Source organism: Pseudochaenichthys georgianus, chromosome 18 (genome assembly GCF_902827115.2).
Source record: "Pseudochaenichthys georgianus chromosome 18, fPseGeo1.2, whole genome shotgun sequence".
In the NCBI taxonomy this organism is placed as follows: Eukaryota; Metazoa; Chordata; class Actinopteri; order Perciformes; family Channichthyidae; genus Pseudochaenichthys; species Pseudochaenichthys georgianus.
This window is the reverse complement of record NC_047520.1, coordinates 2,880,067-2,904,455: the sequence shown is the minus strand read 5'-3', so window position 1 is coordinate 2,904,455 and position 24,389 is coordinate 2,880,067. Positions and strand designations below refer to the sequence as shown.

The following is a 24,389-nucleotide window of genomic DNA, read 5'->3' as shown; positions in this document are numbered from 1 at the left end:
GAGAGGTGAAATATTTGTGTTATCTTTGGAAGCAAAGAAATATCCTTTAAGACACATCTGAGGTCTCTGGAATGTGGGGGGTGTGTGTGTGTGTGTGGAGGCTGAGTAAACTCCACCCCTTCCTGTATCTGTTGGTATGAAAGCCTATTCAGCTTTTTGTTCTCTCTCTCTCTCTCTCTCTCGCGCCGCCCGGACCGGAAGGTCGTGGCGGCCTGTGAACAAGGGCCAGGAGTAGGCCTACTCCTGACATTACGCATATGATATGATATGGCTTTGTATGGTAATGTGTTGATTGTATTGCATTGTTATATTACCATTAAAATAGATTATTGTTTTTAACGGATACTTGTATGTTCTGGATTCCTTCCTGTATGATAACCAGCTTGTTAGGGATGCGCGGAGATTTGGAAAGCGGACCAGTTGTCCAACAAAATCTCTATCAGTTCACACCAAAAAGCCCCCTGAACTAAATTAGTTCATCAGAACCATTTTTACCCCCTTTTCAGTCCCTGCTAGAGAGCAGCGACTTTCGTGGGAGAAAAAGGTTCCTGTGTCCGATTGGCTGGGCGGATTGCAAACCACGCCCCGTAAAACTCCAAAATGTTTTGTAGCGCTGCCATTTTATTATCCTCGCATTAGGATTATTAGCATTAGCATTAGCCCAGCGCAAAAACGCAGAGAGACTAATTTATGGCAACACAAAAGAAAACATGGTGGAGATGAGGAGGTGTCGGCGTTCTGGCGATTTACTCAGAAGGCTTCTACTGACCCCAACTCCGGGGACTTCCGGCCGGGGACTTCGGGTGGCAGTATACACCGTGAAGTGGTTTGCGGCCTGCCATTGAACCCAAAGCAGAAGAAGAAGAAGTGACGTCAGCGGCTTCATTTGCCTAATCCTCCCTCAGGGAACTTATTCCGGTGTGAACGCGATCTGCTTTAGTTCATGTGGACTAAAGAGTTCTGATGAACCTTTGTGGGAAAAGAACTTGGTGTGAACGCCCCTTATGTGAGTTTACAGAACTCAGTATATTCTCACGTAAGGTATCGTAAGAAACCCCTACTTGCATCAAAACATACTTCGTGACATTTTTAGAGAAGTTTGTTTTCATTTAGATGCAGATAAAAGTAGTTTTTAGTAACACCATAGATCAGGAGTTAACAGTAGCATCTTAATACGATTAAACATTTACCAAACTGATGAGAAGAATTCAACAACAAAATGACCTGAGTCTGTTTATTAGTAAAGCAGTAGCACCTGGCTGTTTGAAAACTAATGTTCATTCAGTTTTCCTTTTGGTTGACTGCACTTATTGTGTCAGATAAATGAAGTGCAATGCAACGTTTTTAGACTTGTTTTTCACAATTTTAAGAAGTGTTATTGATTACCTGCCTTTAGCGATATGGATGCAACCCATCAAGATTTAAAGGGAATGATTCAACTTAAAAGAAACAATACATCATGTGTAATTTAAGTGTTAGAAGTTCTGTTTTTTGGCATTTGGAAAGGGCTACGTTAACCATTTTCGTTTCCCTCCATTTTTGGTGTTATGCTAAGCTAACTAGCTATTAGCTGTAGCTTCCTATTAAGTGTACAAACATTGCTAGTGGTATCAATATTCTCTTCTATCTCTTGGAAAGAAAGCAAGTTATGTATTTTGAAAGTTTCAAACTATGTATTTAAGAGTTAGCTGCCAAATGGAAACCTTTTTTAATTCAAGAAACACCTGGCTTGGTCTTCTGTGTGTAATACCGTTACATACATACATACAACAAAACAACTTTAGCGTTCGACTTTCTTGACTTTTCTTTGCTGTCGGAGAACCAAGGCATGTTTGAAGACTTGTATAGCATCTTAGAATCAATTTAGACCAATCAACAATTCAAATTATACCACAAAAGCTTGTCCTCTCAGTCTTTGGAGACCCATTCATGTCAGTATTGTGATGTTTCTTGAGGGATGTCTCCACTTCCAATGCTTGTCTTGGTTGTCTCGGAGAGCAGAGGTTAGAGCAACAAGCCTGTGATAGCGTTGGTTAGATGTTCCTCAGAGTTGCATCCCCCTCCTCCCGTAAAAACCCAAGGTTGAACGGAGACATAACAGTGTGTGAGAGAATCTGAGGAATGAGTGTGTGGCGCTGAGGATCAACACTTTCCGGTCAAAGACAGCATTCTCCACACATGTGTAAGCAATCTGAGCTGAGAGTTATGATAAAGGAGGGCAGAGGGTCTTCCATGTGTCTTGGTAGATATCTCAAGTTAAGATGCTTAAAGAATGACCGATGTTCTGGCGAGGAGGGTTTAAAAGCGTCTCCTTGATCTTTGCTGTTTACCTGATATGGACATATATGAGTAATCCCATGAGACCCGGAAGTTAGCATCGCTCTGGTTCCCTGGACCGAAAGATAATGGGATTTTTCCACTGGTTCTTGGATTATTGCAGAACACAGCTTTGTGGCAAACAAGAGTTTCTTATATGTATACATTGGGTTCAATAAGATAACCTAAACAAAGGAACATTTTTAAGCGTAAATGCATTTGAGTGAAAAGCTAACTGGCCAGCTAGCGTAAAAGCTAATAGTGGGGTATATACTTTTTTATGATGTAGAACAAAACAACCTTATTTCATGCATCTAACGACACAATCTATCCAGATTTGGGGTTTTAAGAGGCGTGGCTTTGAAGTTTCAGTTGATAAGTGCATAAATGCAGCTTAAATGCATTCGCCCGGAGTGAAAAGCTAACTGGCTAGCTAGCGTAAAAGCTGTGTGGAGGTATTTAACCCTTGTGTTCGAAAGCTGTTACCGTTCACGGTGTTCGCGGGTCAATTTTGACCCATGATTTATCTCGGTCCAAAACACTCAAAAATAATGACTATCATCCATTATTGTATCATAACTAACTTATTATGCATTCATAACCGTACAATCCTATTATTTAATTGTATGGCCCCAAAAAACATTACACCACATATTTAAGTAAAACATGTGATTAAATTCACTCATTATATTTCCTATAGTGAAGACGGTGGATCATTACGCTATCTGACTATAATAGGCTAATATTAGAATACCCAAAAAAGTTTTAAATTATTGTTGCAGTGGATGAAGGGGGAGGGGTGTCTAAAGTCAAAGATGAATCTTGATTGGGCCACATCTGACCCAGACTCACCCACAACAATGCTGCCGGGTCTCCCCAGACCCGAACACCAAATTATACACTTTTTTTTTTAGAGACCTTCAGACTTGGCTAAAATAGTCAAAATCAGTTCTGTAGTGGCTGGATGTTGTGGAGGATATCGTGAAGCCTTGTTCCGATACAAAAAACTAAAGCGCAGTTATTATATAATTGTAACTTGAAATGGGTCACGGGAGACCCCGAACACAACATAAGGGTTAAGGTCATTTAAGTCTCTAATGGCGCATTTCCACTGCAGCCGGTAGCCCCGTTCAAGCGTCCTTAATCGCCCACAAGCGGCCAGGCAATTTTTGTTGGCCTTTCCATATAGCGTAGCACCGGCTAGCGGGTACTTTTTCCCTCTTTTCCGGCCCCATAAAATGGTGGTTCTATCAGGCCAGGGCTGAAGTAGTGACGTCAACACTCTCGACTGCTGATTGGTCAGAGAGAATCGTCACAAGATCGCGTGCGAGATCATCCCTAGCGTCGCATATATATCTAGAAGCAAGCTTGCAGCATTTTGTAAACGGAGGAGCTAATGGCAACGTCAAAGAAAAGCACACCGTGGTCGACCGAGGAGGTGACGGCGTTCCTACATCTCATTTGGGGATGATAAAATCCAGCAGGAGCTCGACGGGAGCCCCGCCTACACTGCGTTGCTATAGTAACTACCCCAGGTCCTAAACTGTAATGGAAATGCGCCACGGCCTCGGACGGCCAGCGAGGCCTGAGCGAGGACGCTTAGGGACGCTTCAACAGGGCTACCCCGCTGCAGTGGAAATGTGCCATAATGTTCCTTATTTTAGGAATCTAACAATCTATTCCAGTAACCCAGTGGTTCCCAAACTTTTTCAGTCGGGCCCCCCTTGGGTATTGGAAATATTTGCGGGACCCGGTTCCCAACTATATTGGTAGGATTAATTGTATATTGTTGTAAAAACATAAAATTGTCTCTGCTAATAATAAGAAGATACAAAGATCCAACTATAATTTTATATTTTATTATGGATTACACATGAACAAAAGTGCCTGTAATAGATACTGTGAATTAATTTGGCCTAATTAAAACTGGTTGGCATTCTTCCCTGAGTAGTAGATTTTTAAATTCAAATTTCTTTAAGGAAAATATATTAATTAACTACTATTTCTACTGCAGGTTGCAAACGATCACATCACTTTACCATTCCTATTCCACACATAGCCTATCAGTGACTTGTGTGTGCTTGCTTTCCCTCGCAGATCTTCTCAAAGCGGGGCTGTTGTTTTGAGACTGCCCCTCTGTTCATTCTCAATGTTCAGCTTTGATCTGTATTTGGTTTTGATGGCAGCAACAGCAGAAAAAGCCTATCTCACACAAGTAGGATGTGGCAAAAGGCAGCATTATGCCCACAGCTCTCTGACCAATGAGATATTTTCGAGCAGTGTTTGTTTACAATTGAATAATAATAACAATACATTTGATTTATATAGCTGCACTTTAAAAACAACGTAATCTCAAGCTGCTAAACAAAGCTAAAAGGAGAAAATAATACAATTAAAAAAAAAAAAAAAAAAAAAAAAAAAAAAAAAAATCTTCCCGCGACCCCCCTGCAGTACCTCCGCGACCCACCAGGGGTCGCGCCCCACAGTTTGAAAACCACTGCAGTAACCCATTGATTTGGATAAGAGGGAACCAAAAGTGCAAAAATGCTGACAGATGTGGGGGATTTAAGAGGCGTGGCTTTAAGGTTTCTTCTGTTGCAGGATTATTTCACAGGCTTCCACATAAAAAACATCTCTCTCTCTGAGTGAGAAAATGTTGTCTCACTGCCATATCAGCATCGGAGTTACATCACATCCTGTTCAGTCTGATATCACTTTGATAGCTGCAGGAAATCCCTCAACAATTTGCTGCTGCAGCCGTTCCTCTTGGATCTGCTCGCTGCTCTGTGCATTCTTATCCGTCTGCAATCTAAAAAAATCCAGCCAAGAAAGAAAAAGATATCTCCACCGACACGCCGTAAATCTTTCAAACACCTCGCAGTCTGCAGACGGGGAGGTTTCTGCTCCTGTCTGTTGGGTCTGGAGGAGGCGCTGACGTCGGGAGGATAACCGTATCGAGGCTGATGCGAAGAAACAAACACTGCTGGTTGTACTGTGTGTGTGTGTGTGTGTGTGTGTGTGTGTGTGTTCAAGTCCCGGCAAGACCAAGTGCTACCGAGGTGTCCCTGAGCAAGGCACCGTTCCCTACACTGCTCCCCGGGCGCTGTTCAAAATGGCTGCCCACTGCTCCTAACACTAGGATGGGTCAAATGCAGAGAAACAATTTCCCCACGGGGATTAATAAAGTATATCAAAATCAAATCAAAAAAAAAAAAAATGAACCTATGTTGTCCTGCTAACGCTGATTACGAGATGTAAACACAACCTTAGCATCTTCCCTTTCTTAATTGTGAGTCTCTCTTTAAGTGGTGGAAACAAGTTATCGAGTCAGGGCAACATCCTGTGAGACTCCACTCACCCCCTCTCCTCACTTTCGGGAAGTCTTCGTATTTTCTCATATAACCTTTAGGGATGAATCCTCTATTCCCGTCAGGTCAGGGTTCGATTACACTGCTAGATTCATGGAAAAACATCATTCACCAGTCACTGATTGCTCGTTGTTTCCCTGCATTCAAATCAAGGAATAGATACCCCCGCGTATTATAGATGGAACAATCTGGGGTGTTTGGGAAGATGCCATGTGTTCCCTAATAGGAAACAGACCCTTCCTAAAGTAATGATGTGTAAACACCAGTTTTACTTTCCCCCAAACAAGGCCTTTAACCTACGGTACTTACATCTCGTCTCCGAGGGACCATGCAGAAGAAAACACACATTCACACAACCTCTGATTCCAAGTGAAGTAGTTTAGGGTAACTTAACAACAGATGTATCAACACAAGTCAACAGTATTTGTTGAAATAAAGAAATAATACTAAACGTTGGCAAATAGACTTTTATGTGAAGCTTTCTGCTATGAAGCTAAGCTAAGCTAACCCTAACCTAACCACTCACAAGCCCCCTCCCGTGACCCCTCCCGTGACCCCTCTGCTGGGCCCTCTCCGGGGTTCAGGTTGCCTCTAGACCGGGACTCTGGCTCCAGCTGCCCCTCCCACTGGGACCCAGAATCCCATTCTTCTGCTGACTTCCCTGAGGACCGTAGCCCAGGGTCCCCTCAGCCTACAAGCAGTCACACACACACACACACACACACACACACACACACACACACACACACACACACACACACACACACACACACACACACCCAACACCTAACCCTAAGCCTTAAACTGACAGTGATGACATTTTCTTTATAACGTTTCTTGTCATCTATTTTCTTACTCCTGCAACAACGTAATGACCCAATCGAGGCGTATCTAATTTACATAAGGCATAATTACTGTGTTAGCTTTGGCACGATGGTGACAGATCTCTCGTTGGCTTAAACACAACACATTCTGTTCGTCACTTAACGCAGGGATTTACTAATTAACATCCACGCCTTTCGCAGTTCTCAGACCCCATGTGATGTCTTTACGTTGAGTGTACAGATGTCATGAACAGTCTGAATCTACTGCGTGCAGTCAGAGACGTGTGAGGAAGTGTGGGAACATCCATCTCAGCTTCTCCCCGGAGGTTAAGTCCTGTCTCAGCAACACTTCCCCCACTCGACTTCTTCTCAAGGTTCTTTATTGTCCGACGAGCTACAGAGTAATTATGTCGTTAGGTCACAGGCTTCTCCAACAGTAATACAGATAAGCAAACAATATAAAAGTATATTATATTAAAAGTAATACAAAAAGAAAAATAGTTGTTTTAAAAGTGGGATAGTGCAATACGAGTCTATTAGATAAGAGATACATAATTACTAAGCAGCAGATGCATGTTATGACATTGTTTCAGAATCACTCTTTCCATTACAAATATCTTTCTTCACCGTATTCCAGTCTTTCCTCCTCTTCATCACTTAATCTCTCTTCACTCTTTGTCCACTTACTTCCTGCAACTGCAATAAAGAACCTTCAGTTTCTCGTACACACACTATTCGTTACACCTTCATGGCCTCAGTTATGTTTTCATAGCAGTGGTGGAATATATATCTATTCATGTACTTCGGTACACATCTAGAGATACTTTACTTGAGTGCATGCCACGGTGTGTTAGTTCGTTTCTTTGGCGCAGGGCAGGAAATTCTTTGTGAAGCGTGTCAGAAGTTCTTGGGACGGTTTTGTTCTTATTTGGTGTTTTTGAGAGTTCCTTCTCATGCCCCGTTCTCTGAGAGGCTGCTCCGCGGGGACGAGAACTAACTCTCCGCTGCCTCTGATCTTCTGTCTGTCTTCAGCTCTCTCTTTGTTTTTCCTAACAGAGTTCATCAGTTTCTTAACCCGATATATTCCTAGTGTCACTGAGAAGTTGCATCTACCGCATGTGTGTTTAAGTAGAAGTAGAACACCTTACATCAAGCATCTTTGAAGCATCCGAAAGTTAAAATGTCATATTGAAATTATACGTTTCGCCGACACCAACATAAATGATTTAAAAACTGCAGGAATGTCCATTTCAATCAGTGGCGGCTCCAGAGTGTTTTTGTTGGGTAACCTACGGTAGGGCTAACCCATGCAGCGGGGGGCTCAAGTCAGTCAGTCAGACACGCCCCCCTTGACAGTGAAACACGTGAGGTTTAGATTATTTCTCAATCCAAATGGAACTGTAAGAAATAAAACGGCACATTTGTCTTGTAGTAAATAAAAAGGGATCCCTGTGAACGTATGGTAGCACACGTTGAAGATCCAATGGGGATACTGAATGGCGGTTCCGATTGATCTCAATCAGTAAGGCAGACCCAACGTGTCGTCGCTCTGATTGGCTGCAGGTCTGTTCAAATTGCATTCGGGGGCATTTTGATCTGACCGCGGCCGCGCTGATATTATAACGCCAGAGAATTTCCACACCTTTAGTGTATACAACTCCCCCACTACTTAGACTATTCCTTGCACCCCTCTAGCATAAGCCCGAATGGTCTCAACCATATTGCATCAGGAACGTGCACTTGTTGTTACAGCAGGATCCCCTTATGGGGACCTCCATTTTGTCCCCATAAGGGAGGCGAGTCCCCACACGTGACTGTGTAAACAGATTAAGGTCCCCACAAGTAGTGCTTTGCCACACACACACACTCACTCACTCACTCACTCACTCACTCACTCACTCACTCACTCACTCACTCACTCACTCACTCACTCACTCCTCTCTCTCTCTCTCTCTCTCTCTCTCTCTCTCTCTCTCTCTCTCTCACACACACACACACACATGCACACTATCTAGGAGCCGTGCGCTTTGGAAATAAACCTTAATTTCCTGCAGTCATGGGAATTTGACCCTTTCATCCCGACATGCTCACACACACATTCACTACGATGAAAATACTCTTTCTTCTCTTACGTTTTAATTACGTTCTCTCTCATCCGTGATTAAGGGGCAAATAAGACAATCGTTTCTATATTTAGAGCCCCAAGATATTCTGGTTTGCGATTTTATTTTTGCGATGCCCGTGAACTCCGATGGTTCCTTAATAGGGAAAAGACCCCGATGTTGAATGAATGATTTCTAAACACCGGCTTGGTAACCCAAACAATGGCTCCGTGCACAGAGACCCAGTCAGAGGCGGAGGAGGAGGATGTGGAGCTCATAAAACAGAAGCACACACCGATAAAACACAGACACAGAAAAATGCTGCTGCATAATATGCCCTCTCAACATTACCCACTATATTTAGGCATTGTTTTCTTTTATTAAACTCCACTGGTGCTGCCACTGACTTCAATGTGTGGCTGGTGATCCTCAGGAATGTGGAGTCCTCTCCTGCTGATGTTCAGGTGTATATCAGTATGTAGTGTATCTACTTTAAAGAGTCCTCTCCTGCTGATGTTCAGGTGTATATCAGTATGTCGTGTCTCTACTTTAAAGAGTCCTCTCCTGCTGATGTTCAGGTGTATATCAGTATGTCGTGTCTCTACTTTAAAGAGTCCTCTCCTGCTGATGTTGAGGTGTATATCAGTATGTAGTGTCTCTACTTTAAAGAGTCATCTCCTGCTGATGTTCAGGTGTATATCAGTATGTAGTGTATCTACTTTAAAGAGTCCTCTCCTGCTGATGTTCAGGTGTATATCAGTATGTCGTGTCTCTACTTTAAAGAGTCCTCTCCTGCTGATGTTGAGGTGTATATCAGTATGTCGTGTCTCTACTTTAAAGAGTCCTCTCCTGCTGATGTTCAGCTGTATATCAGTATGTAGTGTCTCTACTTTAAAGAGTCCTCTCCTGCTGATGTTCAGGTGTATATCAGTATGTAGTGTCTCTACTTTAAAGAGTCCTCTCCTGCTGATGTTCAGGTGTATATCAGTATGTAGTGTCTCTACTTTAAAGAGTCCTCTCCTGCTGATGTTCAGGTGTATATCAGTATGTAGTGTCTCTACTTTAAAGAGTCCTCTCCTGCTGATGTTCAGGTGTATATCAGTATGTAGTGTCTCTACTTTAAAGAGTCCTCTCCTGCTGATGTTCAGGTGTATATCAGTATGTAGTGTCTCTACTTTAAAGAGTCCTCTCCTGCTGATGTTCAGGAGTATATCAGTATGTAGTGTCTCTACTTTAAAGAGTCCTCTCCTGCTGATGTTCAGGTGTATATCAGTATGTAGTGTCTCTACTTTAAAGAGTCCTCTCCTGCTGATGTTCAGGTTTATATCAGTATGTAGTGTCTCTACTTTAAAGAGTCCTCTCCTGCTGATGTTCAGGTGTATATCAGTATGTAGTGTCTCTACTTTAAAGAGTCCTCTCCTGCTGATGTTCAGGTGTATATCAGTATGTAGTGTCTCTACTTTAAAGAGTCCTCTCCTGCTGATGTTCAGGTTTATATCAGTATGTAGTGTCTCTACTTTAAAGAGTCCTCTCCTGCTGATGTTCAGGTGTATATCAGTATGTAGTGTCTCTACTTTAAAGAGTCCTCTCCTGCTGATGTTCAGGTTTATATCAGTATGTAGTGTCTCTACTTTAAAGAGTCCTCTCCTGCTGATGTTCAGGTGTATATCAGTATGTAGTGTCTCTACTTTAAAGAGTCCTCTCCTGCTGATGTTCAGGTGTATATCAGTATGTAGTGTCTCTACTTTAAAGAGTCCTCTCCTGCTGATGTTCAGGTGTATATCAGTATGTAGTGTCTCTACTTTAAAGAGTCCTCTCCTGCTGATGTTCAGGTGTATATCAGTATGTAGTGTCTCTACTTTAAAGAGTCCTCTCCTGCTGATGTTCAGGTGTATATCAGTATGTAGTGTCTCTACTTTAAAGAGTCCTCTCCTGCTGATGTCCAGGTGTATATCAGTATATGGTGTCTCTACTTTAAAGAGTCCTCTCCTGCTGATGTTCAGGTGTATATCAGTATGTAGTGTCTCTACTTTAAAGAGTCCTCTCCTGCTGATGTTCAGGTGTATATCAGCATGTAGTGTCTCTACTTTAAAGAGTCCTCTCCTGCTGATGTTCAAGTGTATATCAGTATGTAGCGTCTCTACTTTAAAGAGTCCTCTCCTGCTGATGTGTAGGTGTGTATCAAGTTTTGAATTATAATTTGCCTCTCTCTTCAGCATTTTCTCACATACTACACTGTGTAGTATGTGCTTTATGTAATAACACACACACACACACACACACACACACACACACACACACACACACACACACACACACACACACACACACACACACACACACACACACACACACACACACACACACACACACACACACACACACACACACACACACACACACAATGCCCCTTTGTCTGTCATGTCTGGGTCCGTGCAGCCATTAAGCAAAGTGGCTATTTAAACAAACAACAACGCCTATTGAAATGCTCCGCTCTATTCTGGGAACAAAGCAAGACGTACAACGACTACCAGGAGTGAAGATGATAATGAGGGTGGGGTTTGTTTTCAGAGAAAGGGGTGATGATGGAGTGATGGTGTTAAATTTAGCGCTGAAAAAATTTATATTTTCATGTATATGTGTGTTTGTGTAGCGTTGAGCGGGCATCTTATAAATCAAACACACTTACATAAATGGAAATTAGACATCACTACTTAATTATCTGACGACTTTTTACTTTGACTTCTTACATGTTGAACCCAAATACCTGTACTTTCTACTTCTTACATGTTGAACCCAAATACCTGTACTTTCTACTTCTTACATGTTGAACTCAAATACCTGTACTTTCTACTTCTTACATGTTGAACCCAAATACCTGTACTTTCTACTTCTTACATGTTGAACCCAAATACCTGTACTTTCTACTTCTTACATGTTGAACTCAAATACCTGTACTTTCTACTTCTTACATGTTGAACCCAAATACCTGTACTTTCTACTTCTTACATGTTGAACACAAATACCTGTACTTTCTACTTCTTACATGTTGAACTCAAATACCTGTACTTTCTACTTCTTACATGTTGAACTCAAATACCTGTACTTTCTACTTCTCACATGTTGAACCCAAATACCTGTACTTTCTACTTCTTACATGTTGAACTCAAATACCTGTACTTTCTACTTCTCACATGTTGAACTCAAATACCTGTACTTTCTACTTCTTACATGTTGAACACTAATACCTGTACTTTCTACTTCTTACATGTTGAACTCAAATACCTGTACTTTCTACTTCTTACATGTTGAACACTAATACCTGTACTTTCTACTTCTTACATGTTGAACTCAAATACCTGTACTTTCTACTTCTCACATGTTGAACTCAAATACCTGTACTTTCTACTTCTTACATGTTGAACACAAATACCTGTACTTTCTACTTCTCTCATGTTGACCTCAAATACCTGTACTTTCTACTTCTTACATGTTGAACTCAAATACCTGTACTTTCTACTTCTTACATGTTGAACTCAAATACCTGTACTTTCTACTTCTCTCATGTTGAACTCAAATACCTGTACTTTCTACTTCTTACATGTTGAACACAAATACCTGTACTTTCTACTTCTTACATGTTGAACTCAAATACCTGTACTTTCTACTTCTCACATGTTGAACACAAATACCTGTACTTTCTACTTCTCACATGTTGAACTCAAATACCTGTACTTTCTACTTCTCACATGTTGAACTCAAATACCTGTACTTTCTACTTCTCACATGTTGAACACTAATACCTGTACTTTCTACTTCTTACATGTTGAACTCAAATACCTGTACTTTCTACTTCTTACATGTTGAACACTAATACCTGTACTTTCTACTTCTTACATGTTGAACTCAAATACCTGTACTTTCTACTTCTCACATGTTGAACTCAAATACCTGTACTTTCTACTTCTTACATGTTGAACACAAATACCTGTACTTTCTACTTCTCTCATGTTGAACCCAAATACCTGTACTTTCTACTTCTTACATGTTGAACACAAATACCTGTACTTTCTACTTCTCTCATGTTGAACCCAAATACCTGTACTTTCTACTTCTTACATGTTGAACACAAATACCTGTACTTTCTACTTCTCACATGTTGAACTCAAATACCTGTACTTTCTACTTCTTACATGTTGAACTCAAATACCTGTACTTTCTACTTCTCACATGTTGAACTCAAATACCTGTACTTTCTACTTCTCACATGTTGAACACAAATACCTGTACTTTCTACTTCTCACATGTTGAACTCAAATACCTGTACCTTCTACTTCTTACATGTTGAACTCAAATACCTGTACTTTCTACTTCTTACATGTTGAACTCAAATACCTGTACTTTCTACTTCTTACATGTTGAACTCAAATACCTATACCTTCTACTTCTTACATGTTGAACACAAATACCTGTACTTTCTACTTCTTACATGTTGAACTCAAATACCTGTACCTTCTACTTCTTACATGTTGAACTCAAATACCTGTACTTTCTACTTCTTACATGTTGAACTCAAATACCTGTACTTTATACTTCTTACATGTTGAACTCAAATACCTGTACTTTATACTTCTTACATGTTGAACTCAAATACCTGTACTTTCTACTTCTTACATGTTGAACTCAAATACCTGTACTTTCTACTTCTTACATGTTGAACTCAAATACCTGTACTTTCTACTTCTTACATGTTGAACTCAAATACCTGTACTTTCTACTTCTCACATGTTGAACACAAATACCTGTACCTTCTACTTCTTACATGTTGAACACAAATACCTGTACTTTCTACTTCTCACATGTTGAACTCAAATACCTGTACTTTCTACTTCTTACATGTTGAACTCAAATACCTGTACTTTCTACTTCTTACATGTTGAACCCAAATACCTGTACTTTCTACTTCTTACATGTTGAACTCAAATACCTGTACTTTCTACTTCTTACATGTTGAACTCAAATACCTGTACTTTCTACTTCTTACATTTAGAGCATGGAAACATTCATTAGCTAACAATGACATTATTGTTCTATTAATATAAAGGGAGGTCAGGTACTCTTTAAAGCAGCTGCTAGCTATGGGTACTTTTTACTGAAGTACACTTCAAAGCCTCTTTACTTTGACTTGAGTAAAGAAGTTTAGTCAGTACTTCTACTTTCACCAGATTACTTTTAAACACGAGTACTTCTACTTGAGTAAAGGCCGTGTGTACTTTTGCCATCACTTATCGACTGGTACACAGCCCTCATTGTTCAAGCATCACTTATCATTTTATTCATGGTCACTTTTTTGTTTTTCTCTCACAGAAATACACAAACGGAGGAAATCTCTACGCAGGAAGTTGGACTCCTTTTCGAAGGAGAAGAAAGAGCGAGGTGAGTCCCTACATGAGCCCCGTCACGAAATGTGTTTGTGACGGAAGATAACACAAACACAACGAGCCTTTCGGAGGTCGAAGCAGCCGCTGACGTCTTGTGGCTTTCACCACGAGCGCTCTCACATGCTTGGAGGCCGAGAGTCTCGGATCGCCCAATGTCTCCGCGTCGTTTCCTCTTTATTTCAACATAAACTGATATGACACAAACTCCCACCATGCTGCGTCATCTCACTAATGTGAAAACAAATTCCCTCCCTCAGTAGTGCTTACGTACCCGCATTACTGGAAGTATCAAGATTACTTTATACACGTTGGTCAGTGATGTAATTTCCGTCGTTGCTCATAGTATTTTAAATCACATTAACTCAGTGTTGAACTATCTTGAAATAAATCATAACTACAATTTGATTAAGCTCTCTTGGACAACTTCAAGTGTATTTATATAGCACATTTTAGCAAGAGGAAACTCAAAGTGCTTTACAAAGAAACATATAAAAAGCGTTAAGATATAGCGCCACTGAAACGCATTATAGAAGGATATTTAAATAAATGCAAAGCCGTTCTTAAAAAGCCAAGAGAATGAAAATGAAAACTGCAAACTGACCTCGGTATAAAATATACGAATAAAAGTGACAAAGTGTAAAATATGAATAGTTATTTGATATAAGAGGTAGCACCAGAAAATTATATAATTACAAAAGATACACAATATATTATGTATGTTTTTTTCCTATTGTCAGACGGAGAAATAGTCACATTTAATAAAAAAAAAAAAAAAAAAAAAAAAAAAAAAAAAAAAATCATTAAAAAAAATTACTTATTTTTATGGTTTCATTTAATTTTGAAAACATTAACAACAATGAAAATATGAAATTGTATTTTGTTTAAATAGATACAAATGGGTCTGATACAACCCAAAACTAAGTGGTGTTGGGTATGGATGCATACCGGTATCCGGTATTACCGAAATACCGGTTACTGGTGGCTACGGTATACCGTACCGAAATCAGATCCGGTTTAGAAACTTTAAAAAAAAAAAAAAAAAAAGGTGAGTCCGTGGCCCGTGATGGCGGGTGTTATAAATTAGATTGCATAATCGTTTTTCTTCATATTTGATGTATTTTTCATTGTTTGTTCGATACTAGAAAGGTAAAATGAACTGTGATGGGATTTGTTTTCTCTCACCAGTGAAGACTGTTGATTTTAAAGATGAGATTTGTTTGTTTGTGTAATGCCGAGATCTCATGACCTTTATTCTATTATGTATTTGTTCTCTAGGCGAATCTCAGATTTAACATTAATTATAACGGTGCTATAACGGTCTGTTCGCATCGACAAGATGTGCTATTCACGCGGCACACCTCATGGCGGGTGTAAGGGTAATTGTGGGATGATACATTTTCAAAGTATCACGATATGTATCGGTTGAGTATCGGTATCGTTCAGTGGTATCGGTATTGTAAAAAAGTCAACGATATGCATCCCTAGTGTCGGGTTTACTTTCATGCAACAAAATCAGCTTTTAAAAACATCTAGCCACACAATTCAACCTCTAATCTACACAGGTCCTCAAAGGCATCACTGTCCGTCACTTGCCTCCATCTTTATACTTTCTTTCTCTTCTGCTTTCTTTACCTCCACCTCTTGTTTACCATCCTGCTCTCTCACACACACACACACACACACACACACACACACACACACACACACACACACACACACACACACACACACACACACACACACACACACACACACACACACACACACACACACACACACACACACACACACACACACACACACACACACACACACACACACACACACACACACACACACACACACACACACACACACACACACACACACACACACACACAGGGATTTAGCCGAAGCTAACCTTGCTAATCAAAACACAGAACATTGGGCCCTGGCAGCGATAGAGCTGGATCTGCTCCCTCTGCTCCTGAAGGCATCTCCGTGTGGCCTTCAGGGACCAGCAGTAAGGGAGATAGTCAAACTCTGCTTGGGTTTGCACTTCTGCACCGCTGGCAAAATCACTGCATGAAGTCAAAGCCTCCAAAAGCTGAAGCTAAAGGGAGGTTTCATCAGGCAGGAATGTAAGATTGGAGCTAACCGACGCCAGAACAGTTTTATTGTGAAGTCTTCACTTTTAAATCTAAGACTTAAGATGCCCAGAATATCTCTCTTTTTCAGTCATTGTAAGTAGGTAGTGTTGTTGGACAGAGCTTCAGCGTTGACGTATGCAGATTTAAGGAGTGCCAAACGTTTATTTGGATGTCAAAATGTTAGATTAGACAATGTCTGGCATTACGCAGTAGAACCTGAAGGAAAGAGGGTTTTTGACGGGGGGCAAAAAGCCAAAATGTAGTTTATTTGTGTAGTCCAGACCTTTCTTTTCAAACAGAAGCTGCTCAGAGGCATACGTGTAAATAAGAAAAGGCAATACCCATAATGTAATATTGCTCTCGATTGTGACCACAAAATACCAAAACTAGCCGTTCAAAGGACAAGAGACGGATGAAGACGTTTCAAGTCCTGCTTATCTTACTCCCTGACCTGGCTGATGGCGACATAAACCAGGCATAAGTAACTAGTTGGAAACCCCACCGCTGTGTAGTCGGAAAAGGGGGTTTCACACATTCAGCCTCTTCGGCCCTCACTCCACCTCCAATATTTCTGTTTTCACTACATTATTTTGCGGGAAAGGTTACGAAGAAGTGCTTCTGTGCTGTTTCCCTGGGGTGTACACAGAGGACATCCTGAGTTAAGTCAACATACATTCACTTAACTCAAGACCCCCCGAGGACCCATTTTCACAACCAGCTGCTGACGCGCTGACGGAGGAATAGTACTGAGAAAGTTCTAAATATAATACCTCCTTCATTCTTCCAGGAACACACAATGACCCGAGGACCAGAAATACTAAAGTTCCTGAACAATAAGAGTGGGACACACACAGCTGTCTTCCTGTCTGAGCTTCGTGTTTGTTTTACTTTTAACAGGGTCGGGTCCGGAGGGTCTCATCAGTCGTAATCATGACTACTGGGGCCAAGGTTTTAAATTAACTGAGGTCAGGACTTCATATTCCCCGATACTGCGAAACCCAGAATCCTGTGGTACGAAGGAAATATAAGATTATCAGACGATACATTTCTTAATAAGTACAATATCATATTGGTAATCTAAGTATTTTTCCTAAGGGGTTTTATTGCAATGAGAGAGAACTTTACACAACAATGAAAATAAGAAGAATTTGTTGTAAAAATGCGCTGATTTTAGGCTTTTTAAAAACAAGTAGGATTTTGCGACTAAAACTGATGACATTACCTTTTTATTAAAACATAAATATATTGATCGAGTTACTGTCATTTAAAACATTGTACTCAAGAAACAAAATAAAATACTGCTTACTACAAATACTAGTTTAGTCGTGAAACCTCAGATCTCTCGGTTGTCTAAATATCCCGTTCGACCTCGGCTGTCTGTCTGTCTCTGAAGTTTCGTCCAGGACTTTAAAGTGTCTCCAGCCGACCATTAAATCCTCAGCTGTTTACCTTAACACCTCCAGCAGCTCCAGCAGCTCACCATGCTAACTTTTTTTGTTTTACTGGATGCCAGAAGACATGTCCAAATGTCAGGAGACAGAAGTCCTGCCAGCAGACGTCAGGACTGAGAGGAGTTAGCCGTTAAATGATCGAGCATCTTATTCATTGTTGTTGTTGCCGGGCAGAAATGTGCTTGTTTGAGTTAAAGAGTGACGTGTGCATAAGAAAAGTCTTCCAGCCACTTCAAGACAAAGGGTGTCGAGGAAGGCTGCTCCAGAGCCACTATTTCAAGGATGCTACGTCATCGAGTCCCGCCGAAGGACTGTTCTAATGTCCAGGATCCTTGGAATTCTACCGAGGCCGGCGTACTTCGTAGCGAGACATTTCGAGGCTGCACATGTGTATCCTCCGCGGTCTTAAAATCCCCACAATGCTTTGCGCACGGAACAATTTCCAAAATGTTTGGCGGAAAATGTAAGGCATTCCACCTGTTCCACCATTCTTCGTTTTCCGAGGCTAGGAAGGATTCTTGCGTCGCTTCTGAAGGAAGTGACTCGGCGCTACCAAGGAAGCGTCCTCGACATTGAGAAACACGTCATGATGAAGTGTGCTCGAGCACGGATTTTACCTTAATAAGAAGCAAGAGAGAGGATTTATTTGATGAAATATATGTTCTTAAAATAGCTTTGCAAAACTGATACTGATGCTGGTCATTATGAGAGGGGGAGGAAGTACTTTTTAACTATTAAGTAAAACCAATATGTAAAATGATACTCCTTAAAAACCTTATACCTTAAAAAAGTACCAGAAGTGCTCGTTATGCGTGAATGCAACTTGTGTTAATTGATGCAGAAGTTCTCAACTTGTTTTGGGCTTGATACTTTTATCCCCATGAATCGAAATGTTGGCTAAAAGCTTTCCTTAATATGATATAACTTGTACTTTTCTGTGTTTACATCGTAAGACGTAATGCTACGAGCTAATGCTAACTGGCAGTCGGCCAACAAGGCGCTCGTGGAGGAGCTTAACTCTGAGCCTCAAACTGCTAGAATCAAAACAGTGTAATTTCTTACATTCGACATGTTTCTTTGGCTTGTCGCCCTTTAATCCGATCGATCTTCTTAACCCCTAATTCACATCTCCTAATTGGATGTTGTGCCAGATCATCCGTTGAGTTTGTGACGTAGATTAGTCTGACGCCATTAACCTCATGTTGATTTATTATCCGCAGTAATCCGCTATCAGTGTGATGTCTGCCTCTTCAAGTGGATTATCCCTCTCTTACCGTAACTCCATTTATTCTGTCTATTCTTACACTGCTTTTCTACCTGAGCTCGGATCACCAGCAGGTACTAATGGTGCCTTTTTAAATCCTGTTCAATCGGTTTCCTCTTAACGCCAACTCGGCCAGAGCCGCCACCCTCCCTTTTCTCCTTTTTCATTATGTTTAAGTATTGCTTATATTAGTTATAAATGCTTTTTGTTTGGTACATCTGTTTGGTATGTACGGAGGAGGATCAGGGCCATGTGACAAACTATTTTTGGGGATGTGACAAAAGGAGTTCGGACTTCTTCGGAGTCTCAGAAAGCTTAGACAAAAGGGACAATTCAGACTTTTACCCTCAGAATTCAGACTGTTATTCTCATGTGGCCCTAATCCTCTTCCACTGCAAAACATGGAAATAAAAAGTAATTCCTTTTTGGGATGTGAGTTAGGCTTTGAATCTCAGAATCATTAGAAAAAAGTCAAAATTCAAATTTTTCTCAGAATTCAGATTTTTTTTCTCAGACTTCTGAATTTTTTCGCATAATTCTGAACATTTTCTCAGAATTCAGATGTTTTTCTCTCATGTGGCCCTAATCGTCTTCCATAGTTATACACTGTAACAACATGATAATTAAAAGTAATACATTGTTGGGGGTTTGACAGAAAACGTTCGGATTTGACTCTCAGAAGTCTGAATTCTGAACATTTCTCAAAATTCAGACTTTTTTTCTCAGAATTCAGACTTTTTTTCTCAGAATTCAGACTTGTTTCGTAACACAAAGTAATAACATAATAAAAAGTAATACATTGTTTTGCTTTTCTATTTAACCTGGATTATATCTCTCCTCAGAGTCGGCCCCCAAGGCGTTCGGGATCCCTCTCTCCCAGGTCATCGCTAACGACCGGGCCTATAAGCTGCGCCAGGACGCCCTGAAGGAGAGCCGGAGGGACTGTCTGGACCTCGAGGCCTCGGTGCTGCGCTTCAGAGCCGAGAAGAGGCAGTTCTTCAACGGGAGCAAGCCGCCGGTCGGCCCCTCGTCCCTCACAGCGGGGGGTCTCTGCTCTCCGTACGCTACCTCCGTGGCGCCGCTTTCTGAGACCCAGAAGAGCCCGCTGTCGCCCACGTTTCTGGATAACACCGGGCGAGGACAGAGGAGGGTGAGTGGGAGGCAGTATTATAACCTTAAAAGCTGTTAAAATATGTGTCAACATCTCAGAAACTAAGATATTCAGCCTTCTTCCTATCATGGGGAAACCATTACATTTTATACGCCTAATGTGTGTTTTACAAATAAAACATATTTAAAATATCTGGAATACACATAGTTTTCACATCGGGCAAGGCAGGTATATTTGTAATGCACTAACCCACATACACACTTTGTTTTCACATTTAGGAAGTGTAGCCTGTATCTTACTTTTTTCTTGCCCTGAGTGCAGTCTTGAATTTCTTCCCTGCCTTTGACAAATACCACATTTCATCGATTTAATAAAGCAGTGGTTATTTCTTTATTGAGCCGTGTGTGTCTTCGGAGAGATTTGAATCAGTTACTGAAGGAAAGAAAATTCTGATCTGAGTCTGAAGTAAGGTGTGTGTGTGTGTGTGTGTGTGTGTGTGTGTGTGTGTGTGTGTGTGTGTGTGTGTGTGTGTGTGTGTGTGTGTGTGTGTGTGTGTGTGTGTGTGTGTGTGTGTGTGTGTGTGTGTGTGTGTGTGTGTGTGTGTGTGTGTGTGTGTGTGTGTGTGTGTGTGTGTGTGTGTGTGTGTGTGTGTGTGTGTGTGTGTGTGTGTGTGTGTGTGTGTGTACTAGCATTACTATACTTGTGGGGACCTACATCTGTTTACATAGTCACGTGTGGGGACTCGCCTCCCTTATGGGGACAAAATGGAGGTCCCCATAAGGGAGATCATTAATGTTAGGGTGAAGACTTGGTTAAGGTTAGGATAAGTCTCCAGGAAATGCATGCAAGTCAATGTAATGTCCCCTGAAGTGATGTGTGTGTGTGTGTGTGTGTGTGTTACATGAAAGCCTCAGCTGTAAACATTTACAAGCCTCGAATTCCTCGGTGTCTTTCCACCGTCGTGTGTTTGCACAGAAACATGTAGTGCGTGTGTTTTCCCTCTCTCTGCTGGTGGCCGCCACACCCAGTAATCCTTCCACGCACTGATCTGGAAACAGTTGTTACTTTAAGCTCGTAATGAATATCATTAGAGCCGCGGAAAACGGTAATCGGACCTGAACCGGCTATCGAGTGCAGACACGCCGTCAGAACGTGAACATTTGGTTGGACAGAGACAGAGATAAGAATTTGGTTTTGTATTAAAAAGCGTTTCCACGTTAAGAGCCGAGTTAGGAGGCAAAGCTTATCGTTAGGGCCGGCTCAGGCTTCCAGAAACATCCTCTGGATATTTTATTTACGTTAACAATAGCATTCGTCTCATTTGGACTGTCGATATTGCAGTTTATATTCTTTTTTTTAAATCTGTCATTTATGTTTTTTGGTACAGAACCGTCTTTAGTAGAAAGTGAGAAACGCGACCTAAATGGGACTCTGACTCACCGTCGAACAGCTGTCTGGACTGTAGCAGCTAACACACACATGCACGCACGCACGCACACACACACACACACACACACGCGCACACGCACGCTCAGCTGGATCAGTGACAGATGGCGTTCACAGAGTAAAGGTTGGAATAATTGTCTGTAACAGGATTGATAGGGTATGAGAGGCTGAAGTCTCTACGAGGACATTTCAGTTTATCAGATTAGAGCAAAGAATCAGACGATTAGACAAGGAGATGAAGGAGACAGCAGGAGAGGACTCTTTAAAGTAGAGACACTACATACTGATATACACCTGAACATCAGCAGGAGAGGACTCTTTAAAGTAGAGACACTACATACTGATATACACCTGAACATCAGCAGGAGAGGACTCTTTAAAGTAGAGACACTACATACTGATATACACCTGAACATCAGCAGGAGAGGACTCTTTAAAGTAGAGACACTACATACTGATATACACCAGAACATCAGCAGGAGAGGACTCTTTAAAGTAGAGACACTACATACTGATATACACCTGAACATCAGCAGGAGAGGACTCTTTAAAGTAGAGACACTACATACTGATATACACCTGAACATCAGCAGGAGAGGACTCTTTAAAGTAGAGACACTACATACTGATATACACCTGAACATCAGCAGGAGAGGACTCTTTAAGTAGAGACACTACATACTGATATACACCTGAACATCAGCAGGAGAGGACTCTTTAAAGTAGAGACACTACATACTGATATACACCTGAACATCAGCAGGAGAGGACTCTTTAAAGTAGAGACACTACATACTGATATACACCTGAACATCAGCAGGAGAGGACTCTTTAAAGTAGAGACACTACATGCTGATATACACCTGAACATCAGCAGGAGAGGACTCTTTAAAGTAGAGACACTACATACTGATATACACCTGAACATCAGCAGGAGAGGACTCTTTAAAGTAGAGACACTACATACTGATATACACCTGAACATCAGCAGGAGAGGACTATTTAAAGTAGAGACACTACATACTGATATACACCTGAACATCAGCAGGAGAGGACTCTTTAAAGTAGAGACACTACATACTGATATACACCTGAACATCAGCAGGAGAGGACTCTTTAAAGTAGAGACAGCTACATACTGATATACACCTGAACATCAGCAGGAGAGGACTCTTTAAAGTAGAGACGCTACATACTGATATACACCTGAACATCAGCAGGAGAGGACTCTTTAAAGTAGAGACACTACATACTGATATACACCTGAACATCAGCAGGAGAGGACTCTTTAAAGTAGAGACAATACATACTGATATACACCTGAACATCAGCAGGAGAGGACTCTTTAAAGTAGAGACGCTACATACTGATATACACCTGAACATCAGCAGGAGAGGACTCTTTAAAGTAGAGACGCAACATACTGATATACACCTGAACATCAGCAGGAGAGGACTCTTTAAAGTAGAGACACTACATACTGATATACACCTGAACATCATCAGGAGAGGACTCTTTAAAGTAGAGACGCTACATACTGATATACACCTGAACATCAACAGGAGAGGACTCTTTAAAGTAGAGACACTACATACTGATATACATCTGAACATCAGCAGGAGAGGACTCTTTAAAGTAGAGACGCTACATACTGATATACACCTGAACATCAACAGGAGAGGACTCTTTAAAGTAGAGACACTACATACTGATATACACCTGAACATCAGCAGGAGAGGACTCTTTAAAGTAGAGACACTACATACTGATATACACCTGAACATCAGCAGGAGAGGACTCTTTAAAGTAGAGACACTACATACTGATATACATCTGAACATCAGCAGGAGAGGACTCTTTAAAGTAGAGACGCTACATACTGATATACACCTGAACATCAACAGGAGAGGACTCTTTAAAGTAGAGACACTACATACTGATATACACCTGGACATCAGCAGGAGAGGACTCTTTAAAGTAGAGACACTACATACTGATATACACCTGAACATCAGCAGGAGAGGACTCTTTAAAGTAGAGACGCTACATACTGATATACACCTGAACATCAGCAGGAGAGGACTCCTTTAACACTTTTCCATATTGACTTTGTATCCTAATAATTCCTGAGCTCTGGTACCTTTTGGTTTCTGGACCGCGGTACCGGTAGACATTCCTCTCACTTGACGTTCCTCCAGAAACATTGGCTGCAGGCCACAGACGGACGATTTATCATCCCGCGGTATTCGTTTTCAGCCTCTCATGTTGAACCCAAATACCTGTACTTTCTACTTCTTACATGTTGAACTCAAATACCTGTACTTTCTACTTCTCTCATGTTGAACTCAAATACCTGTACTTTCTACTTCTCACATGTTGAACTCAAATACCTGTACTTTCTACTTCTCACATGTTGAACTCAAATACCTGTACTTCTACTTCTTACATGTTGAACACAAATACCTGTACTTTCTACTTCTCACATGTTGAACCAAAATACCTGTACTTTCTACTTCTTACATGTTGAACACAAATACCTGTACTTTCTACTTCTCACATGTTGAACCCAAATACCTGTACTTTCTACTTCTTACATGTTGAACTCAAATACCTGTACTTTCTACTTCTCTCATGTTGAACTCAAATACCTGTACTTTCTACTTCTCTCATGTTGAACTCAAATACCTGTACTTTCTACTTCTCACATGTTGAACTCAAATACCTGTACTTTCTACTTCTTACATGTTGAACCCAAATACCTGTACTTTCTACTTCTCACATGTTGAACCCAAATACCTGTACTTTGTACTTCTCTCATGTTGAACTCAAATACCTGTACTTTCTACTTCTCACATGTTGAACTCAAATACCTGTACTTTTTAATCACGAGTATGTGTACTTCTACTTGAGTAAAGGATGTGTGTACTTTTGCCATCT

At 41.0% G+C, this 24,389-nt stretch overlaps 1 protein-coding gene across 1 annotated transcript in view; it reads left to right on the top strand.

The window, feature by feature from the left end:
• The window catches only part of LOC139435777 (rho GTPase-activating protein 6-like), a 34,325-nt gene extending 13,272 nt beyond the window's left edge, over positions 1-21,053 (top strand). The window contains exons 3-5 of the mRNA XM_071206629.1: positions 13,978-14,046; positions 19,738-20,045; positions 20,982-21,053. Coding sequence (XP_071062730.1) covers positions 13,978-14,046; positions 19,738-20,045; positions 20,982-21,053 — 449 coding nt within the window. The remainder of the gene's footprint in view (positions 1-13,977; positions 14,047-19,737; positions 20,046-20,981) is intronic.
• The last annotated feature ends 3,336 nt before the right edge of the window (positions 21,054-24,389 follow it).